This window comes from Monodelphis domestica, chromosome 1, assembly GCF_027887165.1.
Source record: "Monodelphis domestica isolate mMonDom1 chromosome 1, mMonDom1.pri, whole genome shotgun sequence".
Lineage (NCBI taxonomy): Eukaryota > Metazoa > Chordata > Mammalia > Didelphimorphia > Didelphidae > Monodelphis > Monodelphis domestica.
This window is the reverse complement of record NC_077227.1, coordinates 76,053,114-76,074,176: the sequence shown is the minus strand read 5'-3', so window position 1 is coordinate 76,074,176 and position 21,063 is coordinate 76,053,114. Positions and strand designations below refer to the sequence as shown.

At 39.5% G+C, this 21,063-nt stretch overlaps 1 protein-coding gene across 1 annotated transcript in view; it reads right to left on the bottom strand.

Moving 5' to 3' along the window:
• Positions 1-1,509: 1,509 nt before the first annotated feature.
• The window catches only part of GOT1 (glutamic-oxaloacetic transaminase 1), a 32,364-nt gene continuing 12,810 nt past the window's right edge, over positions 1,510-21,063 (bottom strand). The window contains exons 3-9 of the mRNA XM_001373188.5: positions 13,253-13,376; positions 12,519-12,631; positions 12,100-12,204; positions 11,317-11,467; positions 11,035-11,200; positions 8,712-8,854; positions 1,510-2,115 (exon numbers count right to left, since the gene is read on the bottom strand). Coding sequence (XP_001373225.3) covers positions 1,976-2,115; positions 8,712-8,854; positions 11,035-11,200; positions 11,317-11,467; positions 12,100-12,204; positions 12,519-12,631; positions 13,253-13,376 — 942 coding nt within the window. The 3' untranslated portion in view covers positions 1,510-1,975. The remainder of the gene's footprint in view (positions 2,116-8,711; positions 8,855-11,034; positions 11,201-11,316; positions 11,468-12,099; positions 12,205-12,518; positions 12,632-13,252; positions 13,377-21,063) is intronic.

Sequence of the window (21,063 nt, the reverse complement as noted above, 5' to 3'; positions counted from 1 at the left end):
CAGCCCATTAGGTTGGCTGGAACGCTTCAAACAGAGGTCACAGGTTAAGAGCCCTAGGAGCAAGACCCGGAACTAAGGCTTATGGGTCTGGGTCAGAAGGACTTGATTGGTTCCTGAGATGTAATAGACCAGCACACAGGGAAAGGAAGTGACGTGGAGAAAGAGGACTATAAAAAATGATACCTTAGAGGAGATGAGGTTATTCTCTGAAACTCTTTGGCAGGGGTCTTTCTGTGATTCGGCGTTGGTGGCCTGAGCAGAAGACACTCATGGGCTGGTAAGATTAGGGTGGTAGGCTGGGAAATATTTTTCTATTTCCTTCCCTCCTTATTTCTATCTTAGGCTATATTTATATTAAATTTAAATTGTTAAAAGCTACTATCATCCTCGTGACTTAAGGGTTAGTTGTTTTATAAACGGCAACCACAACAATCTTTTTTTTTAAACTAATTTTGTATTTCCAAACCAATTTTTCAACATTACATTTAGCATATTACATTTGGCATAATTTTCAATATTACAGAACTTGAAGAACACTAAAGCCTCCAGATCTTTTTCAGCCAAATTGCTGTCTAGACACACCTCCTCCATTTCATGCTGTGAAAATCTTTTTGAAGGAAAAAAAAAGTAAGATTTTATATCTATTGAATTTACTCTTTTAGAGATACAGACCAGTGATCCTGCCTGCTAAGATCTTACTGGATTCTAATTCTGAGTCTGAACACTGGCCTTGCTATTTACTAGGTATATGGCCTTGGTTTTCTCAGAGACTTAGTACTCTCATCTAAAAAATGGGGGCGTTTGATTCTCCAAGAACCCCATCCTCTCCACTTCCATAGAGAGTTAGAAGGTTTATGAATTAAAAGAAAGATTTGACTTGTGAGGTTTATGGAGTCCAATATAATTATGGTATCAGCCTGTTGCTAGGTAGCCATAATTGGGTTTGAGTCAATGGTAAGTGATGTCATAGGGCAGCTAGATGGCATAGTGGATAGAGTTCTAGATCTGGAGCTGGGACAACCTAGGTTCAAATTTGGCCTCAGACATGTCCTAACTGTCACTTAACCCTGTTTGCCTAAACCTTGCCCTTCTATCTTAGAGTTGTTCCTAGGGCAGAAAGTGTTATTTAAAAAAAGAAAGGGTGCCTTGGCCTCTGGGAGAAATACACTGACGTTCAATAAAAAGGAGTTTCCTTCTCTTATGCCCCGCAGGGACACCCTGAGGTATATATGGCATTTCTTCTTTTGGTTTCAGTGCCTTAACTTACACAATACAATCATACTTAAATTAACTGAAATTCACAGGACTACTTGGGTTTAATGTACCATATTCTTTAGCTCGGTGGGTCTTGACATTGTTTAAGGATGTGTCATGCAATGAGTCAAAGGGGAGAAACTCTTTTTGCCTTGGAAAACCACCAAAGCATGCATGGAAGCTTAAGGCACAGGATGGGCAAGCGGAGAAAGCATAGGAAAAGAAACAGGAAGAAAGCCTTTGTAGAGAGAAAAGTTTTGTTTTGTTTCGTTTTAATGGTATTGCCAATGGCTACAATCACAGAGTTCTTCTGCTGACTGGATCTTTGGGGTGGGTTTTGCTCCACAACTAAATGATTTGGCATCATCTATCCTTCACAACACCCACACAGAAGCAAATGAACTACGAACACACTGATTGGGGGAGGGTGGGCCAACATGCCTAAGTAACAGAATGATCATGAACATGGTATGGGGAGGGGGTTCCTTTTTTTTTTGGCCTTTAAATCAAAATGTCAATTTTTCATGGGACTCCAAAAGGACCCCAATCCTGGGTAAACTCAAATGATGTCAATTCCAAACACCGGCATCCCCACCACTGTAGTCATTTCAGTGCTTTGATTGTCACTAATACACTATATAGATAATGGGTCTAGGCAAGCAGGGGATACACACACGCGATAGACAGCAACTTTGGTGGTGCTGGTGGGATTGGTGCTTCTTCACTGGATTTTAGTGACAGCTTCATGGATGGAAGTGGCCACATAATCCAGATTCTTTGTGGTCAGGCCACACATGTTGATCCGGCCGCTTGGCAGTAAGTAGATGTGCTTTTCATTGATTAGATATTCCACTTGCTTAGCTGTTGAAAAGAAAGAAATTGTGGTTAAAAACAGCAGGGATTGGGGGCAGCAAGGTATCACGGTGGGTTGAGTCAGAGGGCCTGGGTTCAAATCTGGTCTTTGATACTTCCTAGCTTTGTGACCCTGGGCAAGTCACTTAGCCCCAATTGCCTAGCCCTTACTGATCTCCTACTTACACAGTATTGATTCTAAGATGGAAGCTACGGGTTTTAAAAAAATAACAAGGATTTGACTCATAACTGAAGGGGAATATTTAGGAGGTTCTCACTTTTCCTTTCTCTGCTCCCCAAAGGAGATACCAAATAACAAAGGAAATATTCTACTTGACTTACATAGGAAAAATTGAAGGGATTATGCTCTGAGGAAGAAGTCTTTTGTTATTAACTCCCAGGAAACTACATTTTTCTAAAAGGTACCATAGATAATGAAGTAAAACCAAAAAATTTTAGCAAGTCTCTCTGATAAAGGTCTCATTTCTCAAATAACTAGAGTCACATTTTAAAAAATAAGTCACTTTCCAACTGATAAATGGTTTAAGGAATATTAAAGGCAAGTTTTCAGAAGAAGAAATCAAAGCTATCTCTAGTCATATGAAAAAAATGTTCTAAATCACTACTGATAGAAATGCAAATTAAATCAACTCTGAAGTACCAACTCATACCTATAAGACAGGACAAAGACTAGAGGGGATTGTGGGAAAATAGATACTAATGAACTAGTGGCAACCTTGTGAACTGGTCTAAACATTCTGGAGAACAACTCTGAACTCCACCCAAAGGGCAGTAAAACTGTGCCTACCCTTTGACTCTACTGGTCTGTATCCCAAAGAGATCAAAGAAAAAGGAAAATGATCTAGTTGCACAAAAATATTTAGAGAAGTTCTGTTTGTGGTGGCAGATAATTGGGACCTGAGATGATGCCCATCGATGGAGGAATGGCTGAACAAGTTGTAGTATGCGATTATGAGGGGGTACGATTGTACTGTAAGAAATAGTAAGTTGGATGGTTTCAGAAAAACCTGGGAAGATTTACATGAACTCAGCAGAACCTGGAAACCATTGTACACAATAACAGCAATACTATAATAATTGACTATGAAAGACTTAGCTAGTGTGATCAATACAATGATCCAAGACAGTTAAGAAGGACCCAAGGTGAAATTTGCTCTTCACTTCTAGAGGGAGAACTGAGGAACCCTAAGTGCAAACTGAAGTATAATTTTCTCACTTTATTTTTCTTTCTCTTTTTGGTGACCTGGCAAATTCGGAAATATGTTTCATATGATTACACATGTATAATGGGTATCATGTTGCTTGCCATCTCAGTGGGTGGGAGAGGAGCTGGAAGAAGAGAATTTGGAACTCAAAATGTTTTTCAAAATGCTTAAAAATAAGTAAACAATGATTTTGTTTTATATGAAGGCACAAAATAAAAGAAAAAATGCCTGTCTATCAGCAACATACATTCTACTGTATTTCTGCTTGCACAGCAATAAGATCACTTTCAAACCGATTCTAGCCATAGTTTTTCGTGCCTATTGAGTATAAGTTTCAACCAGCTGGTGCCATTGAGAAATCCTCCATCCCTACACTCGGCATATTCACCAAGAAAAGAAAAATGACTGATGATAAGTCACACAATCAAAAAAGTTTAGAGACCACCGATTTAGAGGGGAAGACTGAGATAAGTATAGGTAAGGAAGCAAAGGCCAGGTAGAGTTATTCATTCAAAGATAGAGCTGTTTGTAAGTCAGATCATGGATTCAGAGCACAATGCCATCTTCAAAGTCATCTAATCCAATCTCCTCATTCTTAAACCTAACACAGGTTAACTGGCAGGTCACAGTCAGGTCACATAAGTAGTAAATGGTGAAGAACCCACATCCTCTGAATGACTGCCCTTTCAAGATGGAGCCTGCCCACATGACACTAGCTTATTCTGAAGAGTCCAAGGTTTACTCAATTTTAGGGTTAGTTTTCCAGAAAAGTTTTCTTCCACATTATAAGATACTGTGTTGTTAGCGAGCAGAGAGAATTGCATCAACAAATGTATAACTGCTTATTAAGTCCTCTCTCCCATGACAAGCTTCCCAAGCCTACTTAGTTTTCCTAAAACTCTGAGATAGACCAGAGCCTTTCTGTCCCAAAGAAGCCCCTTTTATTAGATAATTTATTATAATAACCTTATCTTTCTATTCAGCCAAATAGCTGGTTAATGTCCTTCACAAGTTGAATTTAAATTGGGTCCAAGATATTTTTTAAAAGAATATATAATAGATAATGATATGATATAGTTATATATTATGATTTTTAACATTATAGATGTAACAACAAATATGAGAATGATGACATAATATACAATGACGATATAAAAAGTATATAATAATGATAATATGTAATAAAGACAATTCTTAATTCTGTAATCTTAAGTAAGAGATTAAAAGTAATAGGAGATATCCTGTCAACATCAGTTCTGGTTTTATGCTCATTAATACAGGGGGGTAGGCTGCTGCCTCATTTAACCATCATTTAAATTCAGAATGACACCTGGGACCTAAAATGCCTCCAGAAGTAAGTAGTGACAAAAATACCCAACAATACAGATGTAATTTTTTTAAGTAGAAATATTTCCTTCAATGTTTTTGGGAAAAAATGTGCTAATCTTAATTTTATTTCTTGTTGCATTTGAATAATTTGGAGGTAAGTACAAGTCAGAATCAAAGCTATTTCCATTAATACTTCTTGGTGCAACAGAAGCTAGTTCTGGAGTCAAAGGACCTGATTTCAAATCCTGGTTCTGCCATTTAATGCCATTGTAATTTGGTTAAAAAAAAAAAGAGTAAGTTGGTTAAATTCCCCAACTTAAATGCAAAATGAGAAAGTTGAACTTCAAGGCATCTTCCAGTTCTAAACATAAAGCTCTGTGATTCTTCTTAGAAAATAAAAAAGGAGCCATTCTCCAACTGATAAGTAGTCAAAAGATATGAGCAGGCAATTTTTGGATAAAGTAATCAAAGCTATATATCGCATGAAAAAAATGCTCTAAATCATTATTGATTAGAAAAAAGCAGATCAAAACAATTCTGAGATACCATCTCACACCTATCAGATTAGCTAAAATGATAAAAGGGGCAAGATGACAAATGTTGGGGGGGAGACACAGAGAAATAAGGACACTTCATATACTGTTGGTGGGGCTATGAACTGATCCAAACATTTTAGAGAGCAACCTGGAATTATGCTCAAAGAATTCTAAAACTGTGATTACCCTTAGACTCAGCAGTACAACTATTAGATCTGTTTCCCAAGGAGATCAGGGAAAAAGCAAAAGAACTTATATGTTCCAAAATATTTACAGCAGCTCTCTTTGTGGTGGCAAAGAACTGGAAATTGAGGGGATGTGCATTAATTGGGGAATAGCTGAATAAGTTGTAGTATATGCTTGTGATGGAATATTATTGTGCTCTAAGAAACAACAAGCAGGTTGATTTTTAGAAAAACATGGAAAGACTTGCAAGAAAACATGAAGAGTAAAATGAAAAGGACCAAGAAGTACACAGCAATAGCAATATGTTTGAAGAATAACTGTAAATGTCCACTCCAGAGAGAAAGAACTGATAAATGGAAGTATGCATGAGATAGATAGATAGATAGATAGATAGATAGATAGATAGATAGATAGATAGATAGATAGATGGATAGAAAGAGAGATAGGCAGATAGATAGATGGAAGGACAGATAGGTGGACAGGTAGAAGGATGGATGGATAGATGATTAGATAGATAGATAGATAGATAGATAGATAGATAGATAGATAGATAGACAGACAGATAGATAGATAGACAGATAGACAGACAGACGGATAGATGGATAGAGAGAGATAGACAGATAGATAGATAGATAGATAGATAGACAGATAGATAGATAGATAGATAGATAGATAGATAGATAGATAGATAGATAGATAGATAGATGGATGGATGGATGGATAGAGAGATGGATGGAAAGAGAGAGCGAGAGAAAGATAGATAGATAGATAGGCAGATAGATGGATGGATAGACAACAGATAGATGGATAGATAGATGTGTATGTATAGCTCTGTCAAATGGTGGCCTTCCCCAGATTGGAGAGGGAGAGACAGATCAGAACTAAAAATATAACAAAAAAAGGTAAATTTTTTAAAAAGGAAGAGACATTAAAAAAGCAGTACAGGGACTAAAAATAAAAATACAAACAAGTCACATGAAGCTTCCAAGTGATATCTGTAAGTAATACAGATAGAAAAATGGCACTGGCCTAGGAGGCAGAGGAGCAGGGTTTTAATACTCACTTTACACAAACTAAGCAATGTGATGTCATACCCTGTGAAGTCTAGCTCTAGATGCAACTACTAGTTTGGGGGAAGAAAAAAAGCCAAACTTTCTAGATTTAAATAATTTTTAGAAAGGTAAACAATGATGGAACCTGTTGCAATAGATACTAAAAATTCTACCTTGGTATTTGTAAGCACAAATGTTGATAAAATGATTCCTTTTTCTCACTCTCCCTGATTTTCCATTGAAAAGAAAACCCTGGAAATAGGTAACTGCTATACTTATCAGTTGCTTATCTAAAACATTAAAAAGTAATGGAAGACTCAATACCCCCAAATACTTCCTGGGATTTATAACAATAACAATTGTCTTTTTTCTTTCCTTTTTTTTTTTAAGTTTTCTGAGTCTTTAAATTTGAGCCTCATCCAGCCAATATTCCTCTTTTCTTGAATCCAGTATCTCCAATGAACTACCAGGGCACCTTGACTCTACCTCCTTTAGAAATGCTTGTTATCAGGGCAAGTTGGTGGCTCTGGTCAGACCTGGTATCAAGAGGACCTGGGTTCAAATTGACCTCAGATACTTCCCAACTGTGTGACCCTGAACAAGTCACTTAATCCCAATTGCCTAGCCCTTGCCCTTCTGTCTTAGAGTTGTTACCAAGACAGAAATTAAGGGTTAAAAAAAAAAGGAAAATGCTTGTATCATCATTGATAAGAGAAATGAGATTTATATAATATTTTGTGAGGCATTTCCACAAAATCTCACTAATCATTATGATTATTGCTAATAGAATCATAGGAATAAGAGTCAGGAAGAGACTATAGAGCTGGTCCAACCACTCCATTTTACAGATTAGGAAACTAGAACCCTACCGTGGTTTGCCTGAAGTTATAATAGAAAGTAAGCAGCAAATCCAAAGATCTAACCTCTGCCTTCAATAACGCCTCACATTCTTAGTGTTTTAAGGTACACAAAGCACCTTTCTCACAACAATCAAAATATTAAAAACAAAGAAACGATCTTTAAAGATGAAAGTGCTTTCCAGGATCACAGAAGCCCGGATAAAGACAGTGCAAAGATCATATTGCACTAAATGGAAGACAGAAGAAACTCAATCTAGTCCAAGTTTCCCAAGTCTGAGCTTCCTTCCATTAGAGCACTCTGTGAGTGCCTCAAAAGCAAGAAAATATCAGCTCTCCTAATTCTTTTCCTCCTGCCACATCATAGCATCCATATATGAATCTCTAGGACTTAAAGGCATCTCTTACCTCTTGCTAGCAGACAAAAATTCCACATAGCTGATTGTTATATTTTTAAATGGTTAAGTCTAGGGCAGCTGGGTGGTTCAGTGGATTGAGAGAAAGGGCTGCAGATGGGAGGTCCTGAGTTCAAATCTGACCATGGACACTTCCTAGCTGTGTGACCCCAGACAAGGCCCCATTGCCTAGCTCTTATTGGTCTTCTGCCATGGAATCAATACATAGTATTGATTTTAAAATGGAAGACAGGGAAAGAACATGAATCATGTAAGTATGGGGAAATATTCTAAACTAATTAAATAAATGAATTTTAAAAATTTTTTAAGAAAGAAAAAAAAAAGAAAAGAAAATGGAAGATAAGGTCTTAAATAAATAAAATTAAATGGTTAAGTTCTCCCCACAGCTCAAAAGATGATTTCTTAAAAATCTCTACAACCAAGGAAACCATCAGGAATGTTTTTCTTCATACAGTCTTATAGAGAATTTTGGTGAAGTTTTTTAAAAGATAGTAGTGAGCATGTGTTAGTCAAGGGTTCAACATTAGACTTCGGCCTGAAAGTTGGAATGTGGTGAAACCTGATATCCCCCCCTAGCATGTCCTTTGCTTATACTTGGGCTATACCGATATTCCAAGCCCAACCACCTGCCGCTACTAGGATACCAAGGCAGGCTCTGTGGCAGGGTGAAGTCTCAGAGCCTTTGAGAGGGAAGCAATGAGAAAAGTTTGCTTGTTGTGGGTCACTGGGTTCCCGGGAGCTTTCTTACACTACATTACACGGAGCTTTCTGACATTAAGCTTCTGTAACAGCTCAGTTAATGGCCAATTTAAAGACGGTCTGCCGGAGGGGGAGGACAGGAAGCTCTGAGGGAAGGAGGCTGGAATAACTGGAGAGAGTGCGTGAGGAGGAGACCAGGAAAGGAGGTGGAAGTGAGGAGCAGAGCTGGAGGGGGCGTCCCGGGAGCTGCTGGTGCAGAGGGACACTGGGGCGGGGGTGGGGAGGCTGGGTGCCTGGCACTGACCCGACAGGCCCGTGAAACTGAACATCCCAATCTGGTCGGTGATGTGGCTCCAGGTGCCCGGGGTGCCGAGGGCTTCGAGCCGTGATCGCAGCTCAGCTCTCATCAGGAGGATCCGGTCAGCCATGGTCTTCACGTTGTCTCTCCTGTAAGAGGGAGAGGACTATTAGCTAGCGGCAGGCGAACACCGCATGAAGCCCTTCTACCGATGAACAATTAGCTAAATCATGAAAAAGGGCGCCCGATGTGTGCAAAGGACGGCTGGACTGTTGTAAAGAGGCTGCTTTACTGACGCAGATCTAACAATGAGTTAAGATTGAACCTGATTAAACAGGAACTGTTGAAGACAAGGACGATGACGACTCTATGGAATGGTTAAAGACGGTGTCTCGAAAGTCTTCGTGTAGGGGGCAGTGAGGTGGCTCAGTGGATTGAGGGCCAGGCCTAGAGACAGGAGGTCTTGGGTTCAAATGTGATCTCAGACAGCCAGACTTTCTGACTGTGTGACCCTGGGCAAGTCACTGGAACGCCCACTGCCTAGCGGTTACCACTCTTCTGCCTTGGAACCAATCCTCAGTATGAATGCTAAGACACAAGATAAGGGGTTAAAAAAAGTATTAGCGTAGTCTTCAGGCCTGTATTTCAGAGTGGGCACGGAACAAGCTAAGAATTCCGATCATTTCATTACCTGCAAAGAATCCTATGGATTATCACACTCATGGGGGAAAGCTAGATATTTTGTTCCACTAAGAATTTCTTCCTGACTTCTCCCTCGGTAAAGACTACACGATAGATAGTCCAAGCATAGAACAAAAGAGTAAATGAATGTTGCTGCCTGGGGTAGTAGAACATCATGAGCTATTAGAACATTTTATTTATTTTTCAATAGGCCGGGTCTACCCACCAAAATTCTTCTCACTAGGTCCCACAGCCAAGTGCCTATATTAACTCTGTAGTAATATTTGGTTTGGCAGCTGGGTGGTGCAATGGATACTGCACCAAGCCCAGAGTCAGGAAGACCAGCCTCAGATGCTTACTAGTTGTGCGACCCTGGTCAAGTCACCTGCCCCTGTTGGCCTCAGTTTCCTCATATGTAAAATAAGCTGGGAAGGAAATGGCACACCACTCTGGTTCTTTTGCCAAGAAAATCCCAAATGTGGTCCCAAAGAGTCAGATGTGACGGACTCAACAACAACATTTTTAAAGCCTTACCTTCCATCTTAGTATCAATACTGTACACTGGTTCCAAGGTAGAAGAGTAGGAAGGGCTAGGCAATAGGGGTTCAGTGACTTGTCCAGCATCATAGAGCTAGGGAGTATCTGAGGCCAGACTGGAACCCAGGGCTTCCCGTTTGCAGGCCCGGCTCTCAAGCCACTGAACCACCTCCCTGTCCCCTAAGCGCAGACTTTTGAGACAGTGTATCTAACCATTTATTCTATGATTTTATCATATCATTTTATCAGCTGCCCCTAAAACAAAAATTTGCCATAAAAAATATTTTCACTTTTTAAAAATGTGGTTACAAGCTTGGACAAGATGTACCACTTTGGATATTTAGCCAAAGATCAGAGTAGAGAGATGGGGGGGGGGGGGGGGGGTAGGAAATGAAGTACTAGGACACTCTTGTGTATCCTAGTTTCTGGAATACTAGATATTAGGCTGAAAGGGAATTCATGATTTTTATTAGGCCATGCCCCTGCTTTTGTTTCCTAAGAGATTCTCAGGCCCACAGAAATGCTGAAGCACGCAAACGCCTTTCCCAGCCTTACCGTGGAGCAGGCACTTAGGACACTGCACCCACAACCAACAGGCAACCCAAATCTGATAAATGGAGGCTCGGTATTAACTGCTCGTCTGGTTACTAGTCTCTAACACGGAACACAACCAGCTACGTTCTACAACGGGATAAGCCACACCAACAAGGCCCGGTGTAAAAAATAGACTCGAATACAGGACTACAATCCCCACGAGCCTTTGCTCCACTTCCCCAGAATGCCTTGTAATCTCACCTGGGCTGAGATCGAGAAGGTATTTAAGCTAATTCAAAGGCTTTTGAGTCTCGCTCTCTTGGGCTCTTTTTGGACTTCCATTTTGGAGCAGGCGGTCTCTTGCATGATGTGAGGTTATTTTGTCTAGGCCTCTGGCCTAGGCACATGTTTCTTACTTGTATATTCTTTAATCTTTAACCTTTAATAAACCTCTAAAAAAATATAATACTCCTTGCTGAGAGAAACTAATTTCTACCTGCCTCAGTCTCCCCGTCTCCCCTAAATTTTAATCTTTACACCGGCCCTCTAATTCTCTTCTCTGTCCTGGGCACCTTACCACTCACTGAAGAGCTCGGGGCTCGACAGGGTGGTGGCCACTATCCGAGCTCCCTGAGCAGGAGGGTTGGACCACACGACACGCACAATCTTCTCCATCTGGGAAAGGACACGCAGGACGTTATCACCATCTTTCCCAACCACGATCAGGTTCCCCACCCGCTCATCTGAAGAGAGACAGAGACAGAGATCAATTCTAAGTCCAGCGAGCCTCCCACCCCAGCCAAAGACGGGGGGCTCTGGGCCCCGGATATAAAAAGGGCTTATTTAGGGGATCACTCACTGTAGAGCCCGAAGTTCTTAGAGAAGGACTGAGCACAGAAGAGCTCAAAGCCCTCATTCACAAAATAGCGGACAGCCCACGCATCCTTGTCCAGGTCCCCAGAGGCAAAACCTTGATAGGCTGAGTCGAAAAAAGGAAACAGAAATCGGCGCTGCAAGGAAGGAAGAAGAGTTAGAAAAGGGGAACTTGGCCCAGCCCTTAAAAAGCCCATCCCCCCACTCCCACCCCCACCACCTGGCTCATCAGACAGAGCACCTACAAGACATCTATTTCCTAAACTCCTAGAGACACAGCGGCTGCCCTCCCTCCCTGTTCATTTATGAACACAGGAGCAAGCCCGAGCCCAGGAACTGGACAGCTCCATGGACGATGGGGGAGAGGGCCCTAGAAGGTGTGAACTGATTCGAAACTGGGGATCATGCTACCAGATACATCAGCATCTGAGAACACTAAAGAGGAGATCCTTCCTGTTCTTATCGACTGAATTTCGTCAGAGGAATCTCAGTTGGACAGTGCTTGGTCAATGGGTTTTAACGTTGTATTCCCCCAGACTCTTGGAAGGCAACGATCACGACCTCAGCTTTAGAATACAAGGGGCGTCTCTCAGGGTGGATTTTTCACGCCAACTCTAGCCCTGCAGCAGGTTTCTAGGAACATGAATAGAGATGATTTTCTGGTTTCACCGCTACCTTTAGGCCACCAATCAAGTGGTTTTTGGAATCGTACCAGTACACGCATTAAGAAGGTAGGTGGTTGTATCAACAGTCTGAAAGGGGCAGTTACCTTCATGACAGAAGCAATCTTCTCCCATTGCTCTGGAGTTGGATCAGTGCCAGTTGGGTTATGTGCACAGGCATGAAGGACAAAGATCGAGAACTCTGGAGCATTCTGAGGAAAAGAAATAAGCGTCAGTTCTCGCTGGCATCAACAGGAAATATCAGGAAGTAGAATCAGTACTGGTTTGGCAAGCTAAGGAAGGTCGTGAAAAAGCTGGATTTGTTCCATATATGTAATTAAGTCCCAGAAAACACCACCTGTTTGAGGAAAATGGCTCAGGCCCTTCTCAACCCAAAGACAAAAATCTCTTCATCCTCCTAGAAAGCCTCTCCCAATGACTGTGTAACTTTCTATTACGTAGAAGATAGACAGACAGACAGACACATGAGAGAATAAATAACTGAATGACTAAGTAAGTGCCGAACCTCCATATCTTGTAGCATGCCCTGAAGGTCAAGTCCTCTCTTAGATGCATCCCAGTAATGATAACTTCGGATGTCCGTAAAGCCAGCAGCACTAAATACACCGTTATGATTTTCTGAAAATAAAAAGTTTCAGAAACAATGATTGTCATAATTTGAAATCCTACAATAGAGACCTTTTCTTAGAGATCTTTGAGACTGCTTCCCTATGATGAGACTTCCTGGGACAAGGTCATTTAATAGGAAGATATAAAGGGGGCAGCTGAGTGGTTCAGTGGATTGACAGCCAGAAGGCCCTAGGTTCAAATCTGGCCTCAGACACTTCCCTTCCCATCTGTGTGACCCTGGGCAAGTCACTTAACCCCCATTGCCTAGCCCTTACTGCTTCTCTGCCTTGGAACCAATACACAATATTGACTCTAAGACAGAAGGTATGGGTTAAAAAAAAATAAGAGGGTATAAATTCTACTAGCTTCATTGTATTTTATTATAATGGTCTGTCCTCAAATCTCAAGATTTTGCCTGTTCAGTATTCTGTTCTCATGTTTTTGCCTTTTATTCTTAGCAAAATCTGAAATTTACCACAACATGGTAATAGGACACACCTTTGCAATAAAACACAATTGTGGTGGCAATGTAGCTAGTAGAAATGTAATCTATCATCAAGAAAGAAGTCACAAGGATCATTTCTTTACTGTTTTCTCCTTTTATCCTTCCTCAACAATTAAAAAACTTACCCCAGGTAGGAGAAGACACGTAGACTGGGGTGGCTGCATTTTTCGTTCCATTATACCACCTGCGTAAGAACTCGGCTCCAATTCGAAGGGCACCCGTTCCTCCCAAACCCTGCACACTTCCTATCTGAAACAGAGAAGGATGATTGGGGTGGAGGATAGTTTAGTTCTACTCATAAATACTTCAAGAGGCTAAAAATCACCATAGAATATTTCTCTGCTGTTTAATCTGAACCAAGACTTCTCAACTACTTAGGAAGCACATGAGATGAAATGGTTTCAACTTGTCAGATCAAATCATCTTTTGGTAGTGTGGCCCATCTTTATAAACCAGTCTGTTATTTTTTGGAATTAAAGTACTGATATCGTATGTTACACCCAATTAATTCTTCCCTCTATTCAGCTTCATCTCTCCTCTTAGGAAGTGCATCAGATAGGAAGCAATTCAGTAAAATATAGGATGGATTAGTTTTCAGATGGAGCATCTTCACAAATGCATATAATACATTTTCCTCTTGATGATGCCTGAATCCTTTAATTTTAGATGCCAGAATATCAATAACTTTATCAGGTTTCCCTGACAAGGGAAAAAGTTCCGCTGCCTAAGACCATCATTATAGGTAAAATAAAACCAGATTAAGAATGAAAGCTACCTAATGTTTTAAGCCAACAAGCCTGAATCAAATTATTTGAAAAGTAAATGTGTTTGACTATACACCTATCACTAAAAAGACAACAATAGAAGACCCAATGCCACTTCCCAATTGGCAAGTTTTCAAAGAATATGAACACACAATCCTCAAAAGAATTGCAAACTATTAACAACTATGTGAAAGAATGCCCCAAACCATTAATAATTGAAATGCGAACCAAAATAGCTATGAGGTTCCATCTAATATCCAAAAACTTGGCAAAGATGAAGAAAAAAAGATTATCTAAAAGAGATTACAGAAAATCTGACACATTAATGCACTACACTGATGGAGCTGTGAATCAGACCAACCATTTTGTAAATCAGTTTGGAATTATGTGAAGAAAAGCAACTAAAATGTCTATTTCTTTTGATCTGCCAATTACACCACTACGCATGACTCCAAGGAGATTAATGACAAAAAAGAAATATTCCACATACTCTAATATATTTATAGAAGTACTTTTATCTAGTACCAAAGAGATGCCCATTGGCTAAACAAGTTGTGGTGCATGAAATATAATAGAATACTACTGTGCTGTAGGAAATAATTACTTTGGTGATTATGGTAAGTGTGGGAAAACTATCTCCCTATCTTTATAGAAGTAGAGGGATCATGAGTATGAAATACGATAAGTTAGATTTTCTTTTTGATGTGTAAGATAGTTTTGCTGGTGTGTACCCCAGGCAAGTCACTTAACATCCATTGCCTATCCCTTACCGCTCTTTTGCCTTAGAACCAAAACACAGTATTAGTTCTAAGACAGAAGGTAAGGTATTAAAAAAAAAAAGTTTTGTGGAGCGTTTTTTCTCTTTCTATTTTTTATTCTCTGCAATAAAGGATAGGTCTGGGAGAGGAAAGAATGTAAGTGATATTAAAAAAAGGAAAGAGATCACTAAATTTTTTCTTTTAACAGAAACCTGGGGGGAAACTCTGAAAGACAAACATTTTAAGGAAAAGTTATATGCCCTCTAAAACATGGGTCTTAACCTATAAATTCCTATACTGATATCTACATAGAGAGGTTAAATGGCTATAGTTTAATTTTTAAGGTTTTATTATTAATAGGCAAATAAGATGTGAGGATGTGAAGACTTGACTGAAAAAAAAAAAGCAACAGGTATTAAATTTTCCATATTCTCACCAAAGAACTATTGGTGTTTTTAAAATAAATGTTACATTAATAATTTTTAAACTGATGAATAAAATGTTTATAGGGATTTACTGATTATGTCTAGTCATCTGGCCTTTACTCTCCCATTATTATTTCTTATTTTTAAAATTTAATTGAATTAAAAAAAGTTTTCCCCCATAATTACATGATTCTTGTTGTCTCTGTCCCCTCTTCCCTCCCCCATCTTAGAGTTGACAAACAATTTCACTAGGTCATAAATATATTATTGCTCAAGACCTATTTCCATATTATTCATTTTTGTAATAGAGTAATCTTTTAAAAACAAACCCCCCATCATATACCCATATAAACAAGTGACAGATCATGTTTTCTTCTGGATTTCTACTTGTAGATGTCATTATTTCTAAAAAATAATGTAATATATTTTATCTAAAACTATATATAATGTTTGGTTATTACACCATTTTGTTTCCTTTTATTGTTTCAAAATTTCTGGAAATTCAACATTTTAAAAAATATACCTCTTCTCTTGGGAGCCCCTGAGATACTTCCAACCCCCACAAGATATGTTCACCCAAAAGACATGTCTTTGATCTCTTCTAAGGTGACAGCAAGTATGGTAGTTTTGATCTCTAAGCAAAGATTACAAGAAGTAGGTCTCATAGACTTTTGGCAAAGAATGCTATCTACCTCCAGAGAAATAATTTTTGGAGTCAGAATGCAGATGAAGCATACAATTTTTCACTTGTTTGGGTTTTGATTTGGGGTTTGGGTTTTATGTGATTATTCACTTACAAAAATGAACAATATGGAAATGTTTTGCATGATAATACACATATAATCCAATCAAATTGCTTGCCATCTCCAAAAGGGGAGAGGGAAGGGAGACAATTTGGATCATATAACTTCAGAAAATTTATGTGGAAATTTGTTATTTCATGTGATTGGTAAAAATAAATAAATAAATAAAAGCTTTAAAAAAATGTAGGTCCCATAAAACAATTAACATTCCTTAACTGTCGAGGAGGGATGGTTACTAGTCCCACAGGGGTCCTAGTCCACTTTCTTTAAAATAAACAATCATATTGTTCCTACCTTATGATGCTATCTACCCTGCAACCAGATGCACTGTTTTTCTCACCTACCCAACTCTACTTCTTAAAACTATAAGAAGGCTAGTTAGTCCTACCTTTGGGCCTTTTGGTTATTGAGGCAGGTCGTTGCTATCCTACCTAATAAATTGATCATGCTCAGAAAATTGTCTCTCTATCTTAATTTCCAAATATAACACCCTCTATTTTTCTCCCACCCCATCCCCATTTAACAAATTTTTAAAAACCCCAAGCCTCTCTGCACATAGCTTCATAATCCAGCAAAAACAAATCTCTACAATAGCTGTGTTGGAAATATAGGTCTCTTTCTGCATTGTAAGTTCATCACTTCTCTGTCATGAGATGAGTGGAGTGTTTCACCTTTATTCCTTTTGACTTACAGTTTGTCTCTGGGTTGACCAGAGTTCTAAAGTCTTTTGAAGTTGTTTCTCTTTTAGGATGTTGTTATCAGTGTACAAATTTTTCTCTTAGTGCTCATTTTGCTCTTTTATTTCATAGAAGTCCTTCCAATTTCATCTGAAACTGTTCATTTCATAATACTCTATATTATCTTATTTACTACCATTTGCTTAGTGATTTCCCAATGGAAACATACTCCCTTGGTTTTCCATTTTGGGCTCCCACAGAAAGGATTGCCATAAATATTTTTGTGCGTATAGATCCTTTTCTTCTTTTTTTTATTCATCTGGGGTTTAGATCTAGAGTGTTATAGTTGGATTGAAGGGTATGCACAGACTGGTAACTTTCTAGCACTAAAGAAAAAAATTGATGTGGTTTTAGGCTCAAATTTGTCAGAAACATTTTAACTTAATTTAGCATTAATTCAATAACCAAGCTACTTTCAGCCTGGAGAAACAGTCACACTAGCATAATCACCCACGTCCTCCAAGACAATTCTCTGCACCAAGATCATTTCAGGAACAAGGAAGAACGTTTCTATTCATTTAGAGAAATCTGATACAAGGAAGAAATCACAATATATGTATTAACATTCCAGAATTGTTGAGTAAGGAAACTGTAATCCCATTTCCATTAGTACCCTTATCTCAGGAGTTTAAAAAAAAAACAAAAGGGACCTTGCCCTTTCCATGGATAATCTTTTCTCTGTGGCTCAGAAAAAGGGTGTCTCCAATCACTTCAGGTGGCCAAGTAGAAAGTCAAAGGCCAGAATAAAGTAAGAATAAAGTTTGATTTGGAGGGAGTTGATGGTACAGCTGATAGAGTGCTGAGTCTAGAAGCAAGACTTGATTCAAATCTGGCTTCAGACACTTTCTAGCTGTATGACCTCAGGCACTTTGGCCTCAGTTTCCTCAACTTTAAAATGGGGGTAATAGCACCTAACTTGCAGGATTGGTGTGAGGATCAAATCAGGTAATTCCAGGGGGCAGCTGGGTGGCTCAGTGGATTGAGAGCCAGGTCTAGAGAAGGAAGTCCTAGGTTCAAATCTGGCCTCAAACACGTCCCAGCTGTGTGACCCTGGGCAAGTCACTTAATCCCCATTGTCTAGCCCTAACCATTCTTCTACCTTGGAACCAAAACATAGTATTGAATCTAAGACAGAAGGTAAGGGTTAAAAAAAAAGGTAATTCCATAAAGTACTTAGCATAGGGCCTAGCATATAGTAAGCACTATATAAATGCTTATCCCCATCCATTCCCACAGCAGAATTATCTCTTAATCTAGTTCCCTAAGAAAAGCTCTTTTGTCCTTGACTTTTCAACAACTATTCTAAGAAGCTTTGCCCTGGAGTCTTGAAAAGAAGAAAGTATTGTTTAATACTGTCAATTTTACTAAAAAGGAGGTTTTAAATATGCTTCTACAGAGGGCATTATTCCAAATTGCTTTCCAGAAAGGCTGAACAAATCATAGCTCCCACCAACAGTGAACACACCCTCTCCAACATTTGTCATTTTCCTCTTTTTGTCACCAGAATGACAGGTGTGGGGTTGCTTTTATTTGTATTTTCCTAATTATTTTAGACTTAAGAGTTTTTTTCATATGATTGTTGATAGCTTGGATTTCTTCCTTTGAAAACTGCCAGTTCATATCCTTTGATCATCTATCCACTGGGGAAAAGCTCTTGGGCTTCTAAATTTGTCTTGAATTCAAATCTGGCTTCAGACACTTCCTAGCTGTATGAATGCTTGAATATAAGGCTTTTACTGGTGAAATTTGTTGCATAAATTTCCTACCACCTGCCACACAAGTTACCTGTCTCTTCCTCCTAGTTTTAGAAGCAATAGGCTTATTTGTGCGAAACTTTAGCATTATGTAATCAGAATTGTCCATTTTATCTAGTGTGATCCTGTTGCTTACTTAGTAAAGAATTCTTCCCCATCATATGTATATTCAGTTCTTCCATACAATCTCTGAGATGTAGAGCATATTCATGGAGGACCAGCACCTCTGGTGTGAGGGCTTGCTGAGCCCTCTTTAGGGTGGTCTGCCATCACCCATTTCTCATGTGTAGTCCTAAGAAGATGTAGCATGTGCAGCAGCCACACCTCAATTAAACTGTTTCAGCAGCCGGGCTAAACCAGGCTGATTCAAACCCATCAGTGAATTAGGAGCATCTGCCCCAAGCAGGGGAAGACTTCCCCCAAGGGAACGAGCGAATGAGAGCAATTTGTTCCAAAGGCCATGAAGGCAGCTGAAGCAGGTGCTATGAACATGTAAGAGTTTGACCAAAGAAGCCAACGGCAGCCACTGCATCCTCAGCCACCATCAGTCATCCTGACTTCTGTCTTGGCACTGAATATTGATGGCTGATGGCTCTGTGCAAGTCTGCCTCACTTATTAAGTCTAATTCAAGAACCAGCCAAGACATCACCCTTTGAGGCTCCTGGTCCTCTGGGAAATGAAGGACAAACAACAATTTCTGAAATAAGCGAGTTCCTCTTTCTGTTTAAAAGTATACTTTCAGGGCTTCTGGTCATTTTACTGATATGAACCCTCCCTCCAAGTTGGAGACTGCAACTTCTCTATAGCTTAGTCAGCCTTCGGGAGTTGCTATAGCTGAAAAAATGCATTACCCTGTGGCTAACCTGGTCATGAGTCTCTCTGAAGTAACTATATTCATAACAGACTTGTATTGAAAATATACAGATACTATCACAAATCAGGAAGCTTATTCCCTTTTCACTAGTTCTCACTGACCGCATGGGATGTGAATGTTAAAAAAAACTGTCTATTTTTGATATTTAGCAGAATTCACTATTGGAAGTGGCCATAGTCTTAATTGAGATGTTTTTTCAGATCATAATTTCTCCTTTGTAAGAAAGATATTGCTTTCAAATTAAGGCTATGAAAATAATCTTAGTGTCTCTCAATAAGTATTTGCAGATTTGACTGACTCCTTGTGCCGTCTTAGAAGTGATTTCTGTAAACCTACCAGGGAAAAAGAACCAAGACGCCTCATCCCTGATCTGGTTCTGTAGGTTTCTAATGCTCCTAAGACAATGATGTTTTATAACAACCTCCTTATCTCAGCCACGAGGCACCATTGGCTTTTACTTGTATTCTCTTGTATGCACAAGACACATAAATCACACCCAAAATAAGTCAATATTAGTAGCAAGAAATATACTTCCTCAAAAGAAGATACCGACCGTGATTCCCAAGAACGTTCCCTCCTCAGAGCTTACCTGACCCTAAGGTAAGTATAACTCTACTTTGAAATCCTGCTTATTAGTCATGTGGACAACAGTCTACCAAGAAAGAAACTGGAGCCTGGCAAGGGGAAAGTCAGTAATCCAGATGCAGGATTCCCAAGTCTGTTTCTTTCTGTTTGGTGAAGAGGCAATCGGGTATTACTTGTGAACGGGAATGGTTAGTACATTGCAGGTACTCTATGCTCAGAGCTAGCAACTCTTTCCAACCCCTCCCACTCCTAGCCAAAGAAAAATAAAGGCAGCCTGGAAATGCCAACAGGTATAACTAGATTATTGCAAAGGCCTCATAGCTGTCTTCCCATCCCCAACCCCTTCTCCAAGGCATTCTGTTCACATGGTCAAACTCATTTAAGAACCCTGTTCAATTAATTTTAAAACTTTCAATTAATAACATTATAATAAATTTAATTCTACAAATATTTATGAAGTGCTTACTATGTACAAGGTCCACGACAAGACACTAGGGTTATAAAAACAAAGTTTGTTCAAGGCTTGGCGCTATTCTACCTGCCCAAACCTATTTCCAATAACTACCTTAGGAACACGCCCTATCCATACATTCCAGTTAGGCAAAAGACAACATTCATTGTCCCACAATCATGCTCTGTTTGGTTCTGCTTTCTTGGCTTCACGTGTATGGCTTCCCTCACTTGAAATGCTATCCTTTTTCCTATCCAGATCTTTTGTTTGTTCATTTAGTGTGTGTGTGTGTGTGTGTGTGTGTGTGTGTGTGTGTGTGTGTGTTTTGGGAGGATTTTATTAGTATGAGAATTCCTTGTATGGAAATTCTCTCCAGGAAAGCAGATTTATCATGAGGAGTGAATAACTCTGGTCACACAATAAGTACCAAATACAGGACTTGAACTCAGATCTGCCGGATTTCAAGTCTAGCCCTCTAACCACTATTCTGTTTCATCTCTCCAAATCTCACCCATTCTCAAAGGCCTTCAAGTTCCACTTTCAGCTTTGGCAGGGGGCCCCTGGGTAGCTCAGGCGATTGAGAGCCAGGCCTAGAGATGGGTTCAAATCTGGCCTCAGACACTTCCCAGCTGTGTGACCTTGGGCAAGTCACTTAACCACCATTGCCTAGCCCTTACTGCTCTTCTGCCTTGGAACCAATACACAGTATTGATTCCAAGATGAAAAGGTATGGGTTTAAAAAAAATCAATAATAACAAATAAATAAATAAATAAATCAGCTCTG